General features: G+C 36.7%; 1 protein-coding gene across 11 annotated transcripts in view; it reads right to left on the bottom strand.

The window, feature by feature from the left end:
• Positions 1-15,169, bottom strand: part of EYA1 (EYA transcriptional coactivator and phosphatase 1) — an 84,052-nt gene extending 68,883 nt beyond the window's left edge. For 8 of the 11 annotated variants that reach the window (XR_011361645.1, XM_069957475.1, XM_069957481.1 and 5 more), the window contains exons 1-3: positions 14,995-15,169; positions 12,882-13,009; positions 24-101 (exon numbers count right to left, since the gene is read on the bottom strand). Coding sequence is in view for 10 of the 11 variants with exons in the window: in XM_069957475.1 (XP_069813576.1) it covers positions 24-101; positions 12,882-13,005 (202 nt within the window). In the remaining variant the exon portion in view is untranslated. Of the gene's footprint in view, positions 1-23; positions 102-7,632; positions 7,699-12,881; positions 13,010-14,994 lie in introns of all 11 variants that reach the window. The other 3 variants (XM_069957479.1, XM_069957480.1, XM_069957485.1) reach the window with 2 other exon arrangements.
• Between the last annotated feature and the right edge of the window lie 3,053 nt (positions 15,170-18,222).

The raw sequence follows: 18,222 nt of genomic DNA, 5'->3' as shown, positions 1-18,222 counted from the left end.
CCTTGTCATAATGCCTTACTCACCTGACCCTGAGTAGTTGTCTAAAGATCCGTCTGCAGTAGTTGCAGTGATGTCACTGCCGCTCATTGGTTCTGTTTTAACTAAAAATATAACAACAAATATTACTCCACAGCTATCTAAAATAATACTATGCATAGATCTCTGTTAATTAAGTCTGATATTCTGGTCCCTGAGTTCTTACCATGGTCATAAGCCATGCCCATTGGTGAGGAATATAGGCTAAGATACCTATAGATGACCATAGATACCTAGAGATGATCAGTCTAGAACAAAGGTCTATCTACTTCTTCGTTGCACAAAAGAGTATAGCAGACAAGTATTGTTTTAAAGGGGTTATCCAGCGCTACAAAAACATGGCCACTTTTCCCCCCTCTCTTGTCTCCAGATTGGGTGGGGTTTGAAACTCAGTTCCATTAAAGTAAATGAAGCTTAACTGCAAACCGCACCTGAACTGGAGACAAGAGAGGGGGAAAAGTGGCCATGTTTTTGTAGCGCTGGATAACCCCTTTAAGCAATGCATGAGAAGTTACTTGTGCTGATTGACAGATATACAACAAACCAACAGAAGCCGAGAAGCCCCTCCCCCCGACTTCATCTGTTAAGGAAGTCAGGAAGCCTCAATATACAATAGACAGTAAAGCAGTCCTGACAAAATTGGTTGGTTTGGCCAATATTTGTTCTTGAATAGATAAGCCACTGCCAGAAGAATCTGGCTAAGCTGAATGTTCATGTGTATGTTCATGTGTATGGAGGGATCTAAGATACAGCTATTACAAGGACAGATCTTAAATTTGTTATTGATCTATCATGTTAAATTTACCTTTTTGTCCAGAACAATATTTACAGAACAACCAAATGCAATAAGTCTTCAAATCATTATCCTTCTGAAATCTCTGATGTATGACCAGCATGTATTCCTGAACAAATACCCTAGCAGTCATAGTCACAGTTTCCAAGGTTGAGATAAAAGTTGAAGTACAACTCTTAGAAACATTACACTTTCTCTGTTCCCCCCTTAATAAACTCTGTTGACATAGTCTTCACGAATCATCATACACAAGAAAACAAGCTTAATCTACATGGGGATAAAAATAAAATAAAAAATTCTGCACGCTTGTTGAAGGCAACTCCTGTTGGGTGATTCTCTGACAGAATAAAGCTTGAGGGCAGGGCTGGATGAAGTCAGGGTTGTATTTAATACAGTAACGGCAAAGTAATTCCACGTAGAATTGCAATTTAAAATACACAGTCTCAACCAAAATGGTAAGAAAGACTGTAGATAGCAGGGCTGCCAAAGTTATCTAGATCTGCCAATAAATATCTCATGTCTGCAGCAACCAAAGCTATCCAAGAACTAAAATGTGATCACTCTGGGTGGTAGTTTGTCCCTTTATTGTACTGTTGACTTGTCACTCATTTTTATGTGCAATACACAGTACAGTATAATTGGAGATCACCCACCAATGCGTTACATAGTCCACAATTCACTTGAATGGTCATCATGTAGACTGTAATGTAGATAAAAAAAGTTTCCTCTGCCACTACAAGACCCTGTTGGTATAAATGGTACATGGGAGGTAAAGGTAATACTACATTCAGTGGCCTACGGGCATGCTTCCTACTGGGGGTTAATTACTTGTAATCTGGTAGAGTTTGTATCATAAATCTTAGTATATAGGATTTGGTCAATAACAGTATAATGGTAATATTAGTGGTCATGGTGTGGGGGTAATAGCTGCCCTTTGTATACTGATGTTATTGGTAATAATCAGTGTACTGGATTTGCTCAGTAACAGTGTGACAGTGATATATATGGTGATAATTTTTGCCCCTTATATACTGGTGCTATAATACTCCCCCTAATACTTTATAAATAGGTGTTATTAACAACCATATAACATAAGTTTAGGACTACACTTGAGGGAGTAGTGATCAGTTGGAGAGTGGGGGTGGGGAGCCCAAACAAAAGTTTTCTATAGGGCCCAGACATTTCTAGCTACGCCTCTAACTACATTTTTCGTAACTGAAAAATCATGGGCAAACATGACCCAGCAATAATAACTGATTGCCTGGTCATTGGAAGACATAAATACGATGGACTTGCAATTACAATTTGTTAAATAGAAGCGTAAGATACTGCACAAAAGTACGTTGAAAAATGGAAGATATATTTTCTAAAGAAAGTTCATTTTCTTCCTGTCTCTAAACTATGTATATGAAGAGGTAGAATCATATGGATTCTGGTCCCAATGCTCACGTGCAGTTTTGGCCAGTTGGGTGAAGCAGCCAAAATAATTAATTGGACAGAGCTTTCAATACAAAATAAATTCTAAAGTAATTTTTTTCCCCAGATAGAATATAGGCAAAATAATAATGAATAAAAAAAATAACGGACAACCTGTTAAGCAAAATACTTATAGTATAAGGTAGACGTTCCAGTAAATGCTTTAAAAGTACAAACAGAGAAAGCTATTTTTCCGGAAAGGATATCAGTCTTCCCTTTGTGACACTAATATCTACAGTACACCGTTAGTCATTAGTTTGTTGCCAGTGAGACGTGCTATCTCTATGATCTAAAGTGATTTACTTTTTAAGCTAGGGATGTATTTAAACCAAGTAATCCAGCACAATTTCCAGCCTCATTGTCTGTATAAACATAAGGCTTACATGTTTTTTTAAACGTAGATGTATCTATAAGATGAGGGTTGCACACAAAAACCAACGTTCTATTTTTTAAAGCAACTTCAGGAATAACCATAATTTCCATTCTTTTTTGTACAAAAATAATTCAAGCAGTGATAAGAAACCTTGTATTATATCATATTACAGAAAAAGGCTTGTTTCCCTATTGATCGTTTTCTTCTATTCCACCCTGTCTCCTGCAAAGATCCCTCTATTACAATTCAATGATCTGATAAGTAAAGGCTGACCCGTGATGTAAGTGTTTGCTCGCTTTTCGGCTGATCGCTCTATTACATGGGAAGATATGTGCCTGATTTGGCAGATAATCGCTATGTGTAATTGGACCATAACAGCTCTTCTTCTTCTTTTCTATGTGTACTGTGTCTGGGAGACATGATAATAGCTAGTCTCTCCCCATTCTGAACTGGAGCTTAAAATAAACAATTACCTATAGAGTTTGCAAAGGGGCAAGACTGTTAAAATGGGGGGGGGGGGGGTGTGTGTGTCAAATAATGGCCAGTGTCATTCGGCATGCACCTAGAGATGATAGCTTATTCTCAGAGATTGTCCAAATAATTGTTATACTTCATCAGAGTTATTCACACGTTTGTTGTCTTTAGCATAATAAAATGTCATAATTGTTCCGTTTAATCGTGGGGCAATCACTCTAAGATCATGTTGGCATTTGAAACTCTGTGTTTCTATTAACTCAATCAGCTCCGAACTTGAATGTAAAAAAAAAAAAATGCACAATTGCCATTACTTATACCTAACTAAGTTGAAGCTTTACTTTTATGCTTAGATTATATATATATATATATATATATATATATATATATATATATATATATTTTATTTATTTATTTATTTTTTTAAACTAGGAATGTCTAAATTGAATATCTTTGAAAATGTAGTTTCAAACAAAATCTCTAAAGTCTTTAGAATAGCTTGATGGATAGGGGTGAACCAGAATGGTTTGATGGCATTTGGCCATTGTCCATCAGGCAGACAACCGATCAGGTTACAGGCTCCGGCAATTTAAATGCTCTGGTGAAAATACCTACTCGTAAAGATTATTTGTATTATTTCAAATAGGTGGAACGTCACTTGACAGTTTGTTATCAGTTATACTTTATTTAGTATATGTTTTTGCCTGTACTGTGTTTACTGTGGTATTTTTATTAAAGCAGATGTGCATGTCATTCTATCATTGGAATATATTTGCCAAACAGATTTTACATGCTGGAGGTTTATTTAATCCGTACTCCCTATTGTATTCCATGAGCTTGCAGATTGACTGGCTCCTATTATTTCTCAAACAAATAATTACATAATAAATGTAAAGTCTATGGATACCTTTGTACTGATTTTTTAATGTTTATCTGACTCCTGCACAGAGATGAGCGAATGAGCGAATATTTTTTATTCTGCAGCTGGCAGGGGCAGGGGGATACCTAATACAAAATCCTAACTTACCTCTCCACGTGCCCACTACACGCCACTACAATGGCTCGGGACCCCCAGTCGGAAGGCATTTTTGCCTGAGTCCTGATGATGTCATGGCATGGATTGCACGCTCAGACAATTAGTGACTGTATACACCAAAATTCAGTTAAGCAGTATTCCCTCACTCAGTTACTATTATTGTCTCACATCTGAATGAGGAAGTGAGTATTATGTAAAGGAGACCAACATAATTGGGGTTCTAGTTACCAAACGACAAACCAACATGAACACAACTGAACCTCGAACTGATATCAATATGAACAAATCTTTATTGTATAAATTAATTAAAAACATACATATAATGACAAGGAGCAGGAATAGGAATAAAGCAATGAATCACTTCTGGAAAAGAGGTTAAAAAACACAACGACAACGAACATGCAAGCAGGGGGTGATGGTGGTGGCTCACAAGAGGTGTAATGCAAATGAGGGTAATGTCCTATCTGCTAAATCTAAAACACATACACCTATGTGCTTATATCCCAAGAGTAGTAAATGTACACAGTGATAAAGGTATATTACCAGGAGTACAAATGAGGTAAAGAGTCCACCAGCAGCCCCCACCCCGACATACGTTTCGGCTATGCCTTCTTCAAAGGGAAGGCATTTTTGCCTGAGTCCTGATGATGTCATGGCATGGATTGCACGCTCAGACAATTAGTGACTGTAGCGGTGTTCTACCCAAGACACTGATTGGCTGAGCGGGCAGTCAATCAACCTGGTCAAGACGTTGGCTGAGAGAAGATCCCAGAGCCGTCCCGGAGTGTTGATCCAGCACTGGAGAGGCATGGAGAGAGGTGAATTAAGATTTTTTTTCCTATGTTTTTTTTCCTTTAGTCTTTTTAAGTCCAAGTGTGGCAACCTCTGAGAACTTGAACATTGGCATTTAAATCTCTGCATTTGGAAAACTCGGGTGCCACCCTCGGGAGTCTTGTAAAACATGGATACATCCATGTTTTTCTAGCTGCCCTAGGATGGCAACCAACTTCTTCAGACATGGGCAGTTAAATGCCAAGTGTTCGGGTTAAAGGAAGTTACTGAACCAAAATTAAACTTGAAGTTTATTTATCTCTAAAATCAGCCGTTACATCCGATAATCGTCTTGTGTAATAGAAAACAACAATCAGCCGACATTAACGATGTCGGCTGATCGTTGTCTGTCATTTGTTTTTCAACATGTTGAAAGAAAAATGACTAAGATAGCAGCGATCTGTTGTCATCGCCCTGCGGAACAGGAGCGGCGGCAGTAGACCGCTGCTTTCTTCTATGGGCTGCTGGGATGATCTAGCAATCACCCAGGCAGCCCCCCTGCACCTCCCTGCACCCCCCTCAGCTCTCACGGAATGAGGAGCAAGTGAGCACTGACAGCACTTGTTTGCTCCTCAACATCGCCCCGTGTAATAGGGGCTTAACTCTACTCTCTTTGTTACACATAACAGCAGGGAGGGGGTAAGTTACACTTGAAGGAGAGATCATACATGCTGGAGAAAGAGAGAAAAGCAGATACAAGGTGGTCTACAGGAGACAATCATGCAAGCTGTGCAGACATATGGAATGAAAACATAGCTTACATAACACACTGTAGAGATGGCAGAAACAAAAGAAAGTAAAATTTGTGGTGATGAGTAGGGGTGAAAATGTCTTGCATAGTAACTACAAGACTACAAGACTATAGTGTTCATAGTCTTTTTTTTTTAAATGAAGCATCCTACATTAAAACTGGCCAAACACATCCTTATTTCTGCCAACTCCACCTTATGTATACATGTTCAGCCAAGCTACCAGCCTCTCTCGACTCTTTCCGCATTTTCTTTGCCATGATGAGAAGGGGATGAGCTGCTACCAAACTGCTGTAGCGATTATTGTTCAAGATAACAATAGAGTCCTGAACAAGGTTATATTTAATCTGAGGCTTGCAAGCTAATGGTCAACTCAGTTTAGATTTAGCTATCCAACACATAAGCACTAGACCACAACTATATCACAGTTTATATTACTGCTGTTCCCTTATTTGTTGAAAGACCATCAGGCACCATGACTCAAGTGGGTCTATTACCTTCACCCTGTGTATCTATGCCCTGTATCATAGAGCAGCTATAAAAAATACTACAAAACCATACTATGACAATAAGAAAGTAAGTCTCTACCACTTCTATAAACACAGCAGTATCTACCCTTACTTTTTATAAGTATCACTTTGGAGGTGACAGCGACATAGTATGGCCTATGCACTATTAGGCTATGTTCACACTATGTAAGTACCGTAGTGATCAACAAAGGACGTGATTTCTACAATACTTACGTAGTGCTGCCCCTGAGGGAATCCCGGTCGGAGTTTATACACATAGTACCCACTCCTGCCGGGATCCCTAGCGGTGCCGCAAAAAACTGACATGTCAGTTTTCTGCGTCCGCTATTCATTGAAGAGCTGCTGCAGAAAACCTGTCATTGCACACAATGGAGCGTGCAGCCAGAGCACTGGGGAATTTGGATGTGCCCACATCCGAATTCAGCTGCAGTAAAGATCATCTGGCCAATACTGCAGTACTGGTTGGAATGATCTTCTCTGACACGGCTGTTCCGTGACCCGGCCGGTGTCATACAAAGTGGGAACATGGCCTTAGGCCTTATTCACGTGTGTCAGATGACACAGACACAGATTTTGGCATTTGAAATCTAATGACAAGCCATGTCCCATACATGTGAATGGGGGTTTCCCTGCTATGGAAAACAGGTTCATAGACTTCAGTGCACCCGTCAAAGAAATAAGGTAAATCCTCCATTTCTGATGAAAATGCCCAGGATCAGCTCTGTTGAATGACGATGGGGCTGATCCTCTGAGGATTTACCACATACTCACAGCACACTTCTAGCTCAGGGGCGTAGCTAGGATTCATGGGGCCCTTGGCAAATTTTTTTAAGGGGCTCCCTCCCCTACGCACAACTATATTGCTGGTGCACTGATAACCCCGGACCCCTGCACATTTTCCTACTCTATTGTACAGCTGGGGAACAGAGGTCAGAGGTTATCAGTGTCGTTAAGCAGAAATCTCTGTCTTCTGCTTGTTAACCCTTTTTTGTGTTGCAGCATGTAAGTAATCATTGGGTCACTTACTCACTGCTCTTACCTTCTCCCCTGGGCCCCCCCTCCCTAACGGACCCCATAGCAACTGTCTACCCTCCATGTCTAGCCTCTATGGTAGCTACGCCACTGCTCTGGCTATAAGCCTCAATACACATTACAATTAATGCTAATATATGAACACAACCTTATAAAACACAATTATAACATATATACATACCCTAGTATGATCAAAATTCTGTATCACATACAGACATATATTTCAGTTGTGCCTCTAATAAGGCTAATATCATGCAATGCATGCTAGTAATATTACATTTGTTCATAAAATGTACACAAACCTGCAGTGGTCTGTATACTAGCACATAGCAACCAGTCTGCAGTGTTCAGAAGAGTCATGCTGTCCCCTGAAGGCAAAAGGCAAACAAAAGAACCCGTTGGGCATCATTTCATCATATCGTCCTTTAATAATTTTCTTTTTTGTGTAAATAATTCATTATTTGGACTTGGTGGGAGCTGGCTGCCCTACTGTTTTCTCTAGATTTGTACTTTGGCCCAGATGTACTGTTTGAGAACATTTCTCTATAATGGACGTAAGATATGAAAAATGCAAAACAAACCAAAGTGCAATGCAAAAAAAAAAAAAAAGTTTCTGATCTTATCATCATTACATCTGTGTATGGCTATGTTCACACACAAAAAAAAGTGAAAACACATCCAGTATTGACACATCTTAGTTGGTCTTAATGGAATGTATTGAAGTCAATGGAAAGACGGAAGTCCAATGCACACAGTGTATGAAATAATGGACATTAAAATAATGATCATGACAATTATTTCCCGACAGTTTTTGCAAACACTGGACGTAATTTTTTAGTTGTTCACACACAGTTTTTTTTTCACCGTGCTTTCAATATCTTTACTATTAAACTCAGTGGATTTTTCAATTAAAGACACACCCAAAGGCCAATCAGTCCACCTAACTAGAATAATGTACCAACAGCCGTCATTGCCAAGGAGCGAAATAACGCATGTTATTCTAGACTCAAAATGACGGACTTCATTTTAAAAAATGATAAACGGACAAGAAAAAAAAACCTTGTAGGAGCATAGCCTATAGTGGTAAAGCCTAAACAAATGTATCTATGTAAATTGCAGCTTGTAGACACATGAACTGGATGGTAACAGTATAAGTAAAGTCTTATGATTTCATGTCGCATTTGTTTTACCTCTGATTGTATTGGTAATGAAACAAAGAAAAAGACTAAACCTTAAAAATTTCCAGATTTTTTATTTTTATATATTTATATATATTTTAAATTGACACCATTTGGGAATCAGCTCCCCAGTCTCCTATTGATCTAAATGATACAAAATCAGACCACTATTTTTTAATGGAGCTGTCTGATGGAGATGATGTATCTGGTAAAAATAAACTAGGATGTTACTCATATAAACCAATACTTTGGCATCATTTTTAATTTACATGAAATATCGGGAAAAAGCTATGGACTAATTTCGAACCCTTTAATTTTTATGATATGAGACCTATAAAGTTTTGATAAAATACCATAATGCTCAATGTGAAGTTTCAGTGCCATGACATGGAAAGGGTTAATTGCAAAAAAAAGATGTATTACAATAAAAATTCAACTTTAACTGAACTGCGTTTTTTATCTTCATCTGAAACAATGAAGAACAGTGAAAAGCTGGCAAGGGCTCCCTATACTAACAGCGCAGAACATTACTGAGATATCATCTGAAGAATTTTTATATGAAAGTTTCACATAAAACCTGACTGTAAGAATCAAGGATTTTTAGTATGGAGAGAATGGTCGTTCTACAGCAGATTTACATCTATTTGCATCACATCTTTTAAGTGGCATCAATTGTGTAAAATGAGAATCCTTCTCCATCTTTGGATCATGGGGAGAAATCACAGTGACCTTGTACTTATCAAGGGCTGGTTTTATAAGGTCAGATACTTTTTGGTAAGATCATTTTATTATTGCTGTACTTAAGGTAATGGTATGATGTAACCAGTAGTCAGTAAAATATTAGAAACAAATTACTTTAAACGTGATAAATTATGAGAGGGATGATAATATTGACCCGGGAAAAATGAATAAAAAATCTCAGATAATGCAGTGTAGGAATAGAAATATTAAGAAAAAAAAAAGGGAGTTTTGCTTAAAGAACAAATTTTCCTAAAAATTGGGTCTGACACTCTTACAAGAAGCAAGCTGTACTATGCTAGCGTGTTTGGTCATTTAAGGATTATGCCTTGAGTGCATTGTATGAGTAGCGACATCTAGGTAAAGTTTAATAAAACAGTAAAAAAAATACTTCCCAGACCAATAAGTACCAATATACTTCTGATATCCTAAACTATTGGTTCCAAAAACTCAGCAAAAATCAGTATACAGTATAACAGTCTTCTCCTAGGAAAATAGAGATGGCACTTGTGTTAAGAAATCATCTTTTCTAAAAGTAGGTAGAAAGAGGTAGTGTATATAGGGAAGTGTCTGCCCTCCAGCTGTTTCAAAACTACAATTCCCATCATGCCTGGACGGCCAAAGTTTTGGCTGTCTAGGTATGATGGGAAATGTAGTTTTGCAACAGCTGGAGGGCTGAAAGTTCCCCATGCCTGCTTTAAAACATTGAGTTCAAATCAGACCAGGGTAACACATGGGATTTGTGTGTATATTCTCCTTGAGCTTCTTATGGTTTTCTCCAGGTCTTCTAGTGTATACCCCCACCCTAAAAATACACTGATGAGTTGCCTGACTTCCTAAAAAATGGGCCTAAGGTATGAAGGAAATGAGGACTGATGAGAGATATTGCAATCCGTTGTTTACAGCACTGAGGAGTATGATATAACAACTGCAACTCAAAAAATTTTCCATGACAAGTGAAAACTTACCATCGATATGTAAAAAAATTGGTGTGAATGATAAAGTGGTAATAGTATAAGTTAATACTGATATGTCTTAAATTGACAAGCTGTGCTTTAAATCAATATAAGTGTCAAACAGCCTTGTACAGATAAGGATTTCTGATATGTGATTTCTTAACTTTTATGCATTTTATGATTTCATTTTTTAGATTGCAAAACTTCAGACAATGAACAAGTCTGTTAATAGACCTTTTTTTAACCTTATTATTTGCCTTATTGTTTTTTTCTTATTATAATTATTCATTAATTAATATAGCACCAATATATTCCACAGTGCAATATAATTTCCAGAGAAAAAAAAATGGAGTACTAACATGGGGATAACATACAAACTCTATGGAGATGTTGCCCCTGGTGAGATTCAAACCCAGGACCCCGGAGCTGCAAGGTAACAGTGCTAACCACTACCATAATAAATTATAAAAAATATTATTGAATATCTGTTCCATAATGTACTGCAGATACTATCAGAATATCTACCAAGCTGCAGAGAAGATTCAGATACTCCGTCAATAGGCTAAAGATGGCAGCGTGTATTCTGCAAATGGAATCCATGCTACAAACTTCTGTTGACGTAGGGGGAGGGAAACCATGAGGGATTTAAATGTCACCAGATCAAGCGACTGCGATAGCAATATTATGTTACAAAATTGCTACATTAAGTAGTTTGCTTATATTTTCAGGATCTATGGCACGACAAAACCAACACCCTGGTATAAAGAAGCAAAGAAAATGACTGACAAGGAAAGGAAAGGTGGAATTCATGCAATGTACTTAGATCCGAGAGTATGTTTTATATGTATAATATCCAAGTAAGTCCTTAAAATTAAGCTCTTACTTTAACAAGGTGTTTTTTTTTTTTTTTTTGCATATGAGTTCAATAGAAAGTCTACAAGCTTCAGTCCAGACTCAGATAGACCAAACCATTGAAATGTTCATAACCCACTGACGGCTATAACACTTGCATCCGCAATTTATTTGAGGGTAATTACATAACCATAAACTTTTGTCTGCTTCTTCTATTAGTAAACATGTGACCCAACAACATCAGCGACAGTAAGGCTGCTTAGGAGGCAAAATCGAATCTGAAAAACATCTGCTCATTGGGGTAGTCATGGACCACCATTTGGCTCATGAAAAGTTGAAGTGATAATGAGAAAACAATGTTTAGGAGTCAACACTGTATCATTCTGACTATTCCCTCTTCTCTAACATGTCTTAACTTACTTGCAGTGGCCTAAAAAATTCTCAGTGGCTGTAATAAAAAAAAACTCCCCCTGGTTCTTTGATTCTTTACATTTGATAGAATTTATATATAACTTAACTATTTCCTGGTAGCTGGATTGCAGAAACTATTACTTCTTGTGCTATTTATTGTAAACTTTTTCAAAATCTTTTAACTATGTCGCATACACTTTAACAAGTTTTGACATGGCCACATGTTAGATCTTGGTGCAAACTTATTCAAAAAGAACCTTATTAAGTGGTGAATTTACCCATTTGTGGCCAGCAAAAAACTGATAAAATGACTGTGTTGCTTATCCAACAATCAATAGGCATCAATGTGTGGGCAACATTTGGCAGACCAATAGAAAATGTTCCAAACATATGGGGGGAGATTTATCAAACTGGTGTAAAGTAGCACTGGCTTAGTTGCCCCTAGCAACCAATCAGATTCCACCTTTCATTCCTCACAGACTCTTTGGAAAATGAAAGGTGGAATCTGATTGGTTGCTAGGAGCAACTGAGCCAGTTTCACTTTACACCATCTCAATAAATCTCCCCCAATGTCCATAAAGTAATAAAGAGGGATGTTCACAATTGCATCTTAATGGAAGGTCCACAAAGTACTTATACAAAGTCCCACACAACACTCATTAACAGTATTCTGCCTCTAGAGTACTAATATTAAAGTGTATATGTGTATGCAATGATAACTAGAGGCATCTGTTTACTACCTATAGGCCCAGAGTATGTGATGTTCTCTGAATAAAAGCAACCAAACCACATAACCTTTGTATAAGGAATGCCACAGAACCAATATGGATGTTTAGACACATGACTTTCTAAGTTGTCACTGACTACACAAGGACCTTGAGATCAAATATCAATACATCCCACAGGTTGCAGACTCCCAGTCTAACCATTTGAGTCCATGGCTGTGTAGACCAAGGAAATAAACTCAGTCAATTACACCTTACACATCTTTCTAGTTGAAATTCCCCAATATTCAAGGACTTATACATAAGGCCGCCACATACTGACCTACCCTATTTTATTGTATTCAGACAAATGCTCCACCACTCTACAGAATGTTGGGATTTCCCCTAGGTACTATGCCTATATGTTTTTATAACATAACTTGCAATACAGTTTTGATTGCCATTGAAATGCTATCTTTGAGAGATAGCAACTGGATTCACGTAATACATTGTTATCTATTAGGAAAAAACTTTGCCTATTCCTCTAGTATATCAGACAATTACAAACACATGCATTTGACTCTTATGTTAGATATATTGTATTCTTATTGTATTATTCCTTAAGAAAATTATGAAATTTTCATAAACCACTAAAAAGAAATGATCAACAGTAAGCAGAGAAGTCGAAGGCCACTCATTATGTATCACTTACCTTCTGTGCCATTTGGTGTCATGGAATTGTTGTTTATGTGTGAGTTATCAAGGCTTGTCCCACTGGGAGAATCACTACTGCCACTAAGTCGACTATGAGGACTAGCTAGATCCTGCATTTCCATAGACCTGAAATGAAGCCAATTTCAGCCATGAATACAATGGACAGCTATCATAGCTAATCCTCCCCCCCTGCTGCACCACAGAAACAATCTATTAGTGCATTGCTGTACCATATGTTCAGGGCTCCATAGCATAAGAAACACAGCCTGTTGCCTGTGCTTTAACAATGATCAACTAGGATTTTGCTATTGTGACGTCTGAAATCCTAAAGCAGATGGTGAAATCGAAAACATATTGCAATGATTCAAAACATTATTATTATTATTATTATTATTATTATTATTATTTTCTTAATTTTTATTATAGTAGACAACCACTATTTATACTGTTTATTATTATTATTATTATTATTATTATTAGTGTTTGGAATATCATATAGTATCATACTAGGATTATTATTATTATTATTATTATTATTATTATTATTACTACTACTGTTGTTGTTACTCTTGTTGTTGTTGTTGTTGTTATTACTACTACTAATATTTATAACATTTGGCTACAATGGAACACTTACAATGTTAAATTGTAGTCGTAAACTCTGTTAGTATTGTATAGGTGTTATTTTTTTACTGTTTTTGCACACACTTTAGTCTAACATTGCACCCATTAGCTTAGTACATTCTGAGCACTAATATCAATCCAAACAATCAGCTGCTGCTCTAAAAGAATAGATGTCCAGGCTGTGACCAATGTGGTATTGTATTAACCCTCCTGCTACCTTCTAATATAGATAATTATCTGCATTATCAGCCTATTAGTGCAAACAGCCTACTGTCATTGAATAAGCCCTCAGCACTCACAAGCTGCCATGATTTATCATCCAATTGTGTTTTAAAGGGTCTACAAACACTTGAAGCAATTGATGTAGCCTGCAGTCCTGTGACAGCAAATGGGGTATTCATGATGCACGTGTTTACCCTGGCAAACTAGTTAATTGTTCCTCTGTTTCCGTTGAAACAAATGCAGCCTTAAAACATTATTATGTCTGCTCAGTTGTTTGCTTTGTGGATTATATAAAGCGTGCCCAATTGAAAAGGGATAAGACCAACATACAGTGAGTCCATACAACTATTTTACTACAGGGCTGCAGCTCAGCTGTCACTACCAGGGCTGCGTCACAATAAGTTCCAACACAAAGCTTTTCTAGACTTTCTGTACACATTCGCTATGACAAATAGTATAAAAAAAGAAAATATAGAAATACGAGTTCTGTTTCTTAACCTTAAAGACAAAGAAGGCACATAGGTTTATCTTAATTTTGTCCATTGTTTGGCAACCTATTTTTATTAAACTTGAAAAAAGTAAAGATATAATAATAATAATAATTATTATTATAATAATAATAATAATACACAGCTGGGATACCAATCATACAAAGGATTACTGGGCACATTCGGACAGCTTTCTACATGGTTATTATAACTTGCTATATATAGAAGAGATATGCCAGAAATGTTAGTGCCAAAGTGCTGCTGAGATTTAAAATTAGTTACATATAGCTTAATGTAAAGTACGATATATGCATACAACTGCTTTGTGATGGTGCAGATTATGCGAAATATAAAGAACATATAGACATTAAGGTTTTAGTAAAGACTGATGAAGATAAACAACACATTACCAGTATAATAACCCATAGACAACTAGCTTCAAATTGAGTCTATCTATCTATCTATCTATCTATCTATCTATCTATCTATCTATCTCCTATCTATCTACAGCATCTATCTATCTATCTATCTATCTATCTCTATATACTAGTTATCTAACATCTATCCATCTATTATCTACTTTGTCTTTCCAATTATTTATCTAATACCTATTTATCCATGTACATGACTGTAAATGTGTATATTACAACAAATGATCATAGAAGCATGTGTCCTTAAAATTGTTATTTTCATTAGTTCAACCCCAGACGTCATATAATAAACCTGAACCATTAATACTAAAGTTTTGAAAGGAAAGAAACTTGTCATTATTCTTACCTTTAATAAGGAGAATCCGCAACATCTGACCTGATAAAAAGTTGTATTCTTTTATACCTAGAAGTCACAACATACAAGTGGTGTTATTATAGAATCCAACCCCGGCCAGAATTGGTAGTCGCAGTTGAGCCCCTCTAGGCTGATACTAGACAGAAGCTACACATATAGGAAGACACTGTGGCAGCAGAGTCATTTTGTCTTCATGTTAGAAGTCTGAAGTGTGGATTCTCCCTGCTGCTCCCCTCCTCTTTCTCCCCGTCAGGGGGAAGGCGGCCAAATGGCAGGGATAGTGATTCATCATTGGTCTATGACAGCTGCAAAATGGATTACCCCTCCCCCAATCAACATGCAAAGCAGTTTTTCTAAGGTAGCTAAGACAAGGTGCACGGATAAGGTAGCTATTAACAATAATCACGCAGAACAGAAGTAGACGAAGCATTAAACCAAGAGAAGCATCCTTGAAGTATCTCTCATCTCTTGTGTTCATTGTAATCTATATCCCCTCTCAGTCACTTTAACTCTTGACAGTAAAAATTTTTATCATCTAGCTTTCTTCTTACAAGGTATTTAAAAATGTACGGGTCAATTTCAAGTTGTGCCAGGGGGAAACGGAGGAATGGAATTCTGTAATTTGGGATGGGATTCTACAGACCTTCTATATTTCTCACTCTAATTGGGCAAACTTGGAAACCGCACATGATGGTAAACACCGAAAATGCAATGTAAACAGCTCAGAAGTTGTATGTTGTTTAATCAGTCCTTGCCTTAGAAAAGCCATAGACTGTGTTTTCTTTCACAGCGAGGATGAGTCAAAATCTGTTTATTTGTATAAGTGAGTTTGCAGTTTGTATGTGTATAATAGGGCGGCGAGGCCTCCTTTCTCTCTTTTGTGCGTGATATTGTGGATCTCATGCCTACCGCCTTTAGCTTGGATGGAGAAGAACGCAAGAGATTGGATCTCGGGAAGCTTTTGGTGAGAAGGTTTGGGAGATCAGTAGCTTGTTGATGATATGCATCACTGCAGGCAGTGTATACAGCAAACAGGTGATAAGGACCAAGGTGTAGAAAGACTTCTGGCTTAGGAAGCACAAACAAACTTTTCATAGGCAACAGGAACGCATTATCTATAGGCCTGCACCCAGAAACTTTGATGTGAGCCTCCATTCATTCTCAACTGACGGCTCTTTGATGCTTTCAGCACAAAAGATAGAGATGAGGTATTTTAAGTGCAATATAGTCTGGAAAGGAAATTTCACTTTTTTCTGTCTTTTTTACGCACACTTTTTTTCTTATACAACTGCCTGTTTTGTAGGTAAGCTTTTCCTACTCTTATCTGTATACCCCTTCTTGTGGATTATATAATATTCCTTATACAGTAAAACAACATGGCAGTGCTTTCTCTGTGTCTAAAATTAATTATTTTAAATATATAATGTTAATGTAGAAGTAAATGTACAGAGTGGCTATTTTTTTTTATTAATTTTTTTTGTATTTTACATTTTATGTGCATACAATTATTGGTGCATATAGTGATAGATAGATAGATAGATAGATAGATAGATAGATAGATAGATAGGAGATAGGTAGGTAGATAGATCGTTCGATAGATAGATAAAAGATAGATAGATAGATAGATAGATAGATAGATAGATAGGAGATAGATTGATAGATAGATATGAGATAGGTAGGTAGGTAGATAGATCGATCGATAGATAGATATAAGATAGATAGATAGATAGATAGATAATAGATAGATAGATAGATATAAGATAGATAGATAGATAATAGATAGATAGATAGATAGATAGATAGATAGATAGATAGATAGATAGGAGATAGATGATAGATAGATAGATAGATAGATAGATAGATAGATAGATAGATAGATAGATAGATAGATAGATAGATAGGAGATAGATAGAGATAGGAGATAGATAGATAGATAGATAGATAGATAGATAGATAGATGGATGGATAGATAGATAGATAGATATGGGATAGATAGGTAGGTAGGTAGTAGATAGATAAAGATAGATAGATAGATAGATAGATAGATAGATAATAGATAGATAGGTAGGAGATAGATAGATAGATAGATAGATAATAGATAGATAGGTAGGAGATAGATAGATAGATAGATAGATAGATAGATAGATAGATAGATGGATGGATGGATAGATAGATAGATAGATAGGTAGGAGATAGATAGATAGATGAAAGAAAGAAAGAAAGAAAGAAAGAAAGAAAAAAGAAAGAAAGAAAGAAAGAAAGAAAGAAAAAAGAAAGAAAGAAAGAAAGAAAGAAAGAAAAAGAAAGAAAGAAAGAAAGAAAGAACTGAATGATAGAGACATAGATAGGCTAGGCCTGTAACTTTAATCTAGCCCATACATACATACATACATACATACATACATACATACATAATGTGTGTAGATTAATAAATAAATGAATTAATAAATAGATGGATAAATGATTGATTGATTGATTGATTGATTGATAGATAGAATACATAGACAGATAGTAAGTCCTATAACATGAAATTACTAAATAAACATGCAAACACAAATGAACAAATATGAAAATACCACTAGCCATTCCTGTATGTATGTATATTTTATAAAAGAAAACATAAAGCTTTGCAGGAGTATTTAAATGAGTATCTAAACCATGTGTTCTGTGTTACCAGATTAAGAAGAAATGACTCCTTAATCAAAATAACTTTAAGACAACTAATCCTCACTTAGGCTGGTCAGCTGAATCCACATAGTGGCCCAGAGAAAATAAATGGACTCTTAAGAATGTAAAGGCAGACAACAATTAGACACAGATGTGAGCAAAATTAGTTACAGTTTACAAAATGCTACACTTCACATGCTCCCCATACCCCCCCCCCCCCCCCCCCCCATCGCCACCCCTCATGTGCTCTCTGTTCGTGGTAAAAAATTATGATGTTGAAGAGGTGGGCAGAAAATCTAGACAGGGAAAATTCATCTCTGGGTAGTGCTGACATGTATTTTTTTCACCACTTTATGTGTTATTCTAAAGTGATCCCACACTTATTGCTTGATCAGTGATAGACACATGGACCGTTTCCATTGTACAAGAAATCTGTCTGACCTAGAAGCGTAAAACATGAAAAAAATATATAAAAAGGCTATAAAGGCACAAAAGTAACTTCTGCTCCTTTATATGAGGGGGTGTATTTTGTGCTAGTGTCAGCAAGCAGCC

The sequence above is a fragment of the Dendropsophus ebraccatus genome, chromosome 2 (assembly GCF_027789765.1).
Source record: "Dendropsophus ebraccatus isolate aDenEbr1 chromosome 2, aDenEbr1.pat, whole genome shotgun sequence".
Taxonomy (NCBI): Eukaryota; Metazoa; Chordata; class Amphibia; order Anura; family Hylidae; genus Dendropsophus; species Dendropsophus ebraccatus.
The sequence above is the reverse complement of the archived record's forward strand: the minus strand, read 5'-3'. Positions and strand labels throughout refer to the sequence as shown.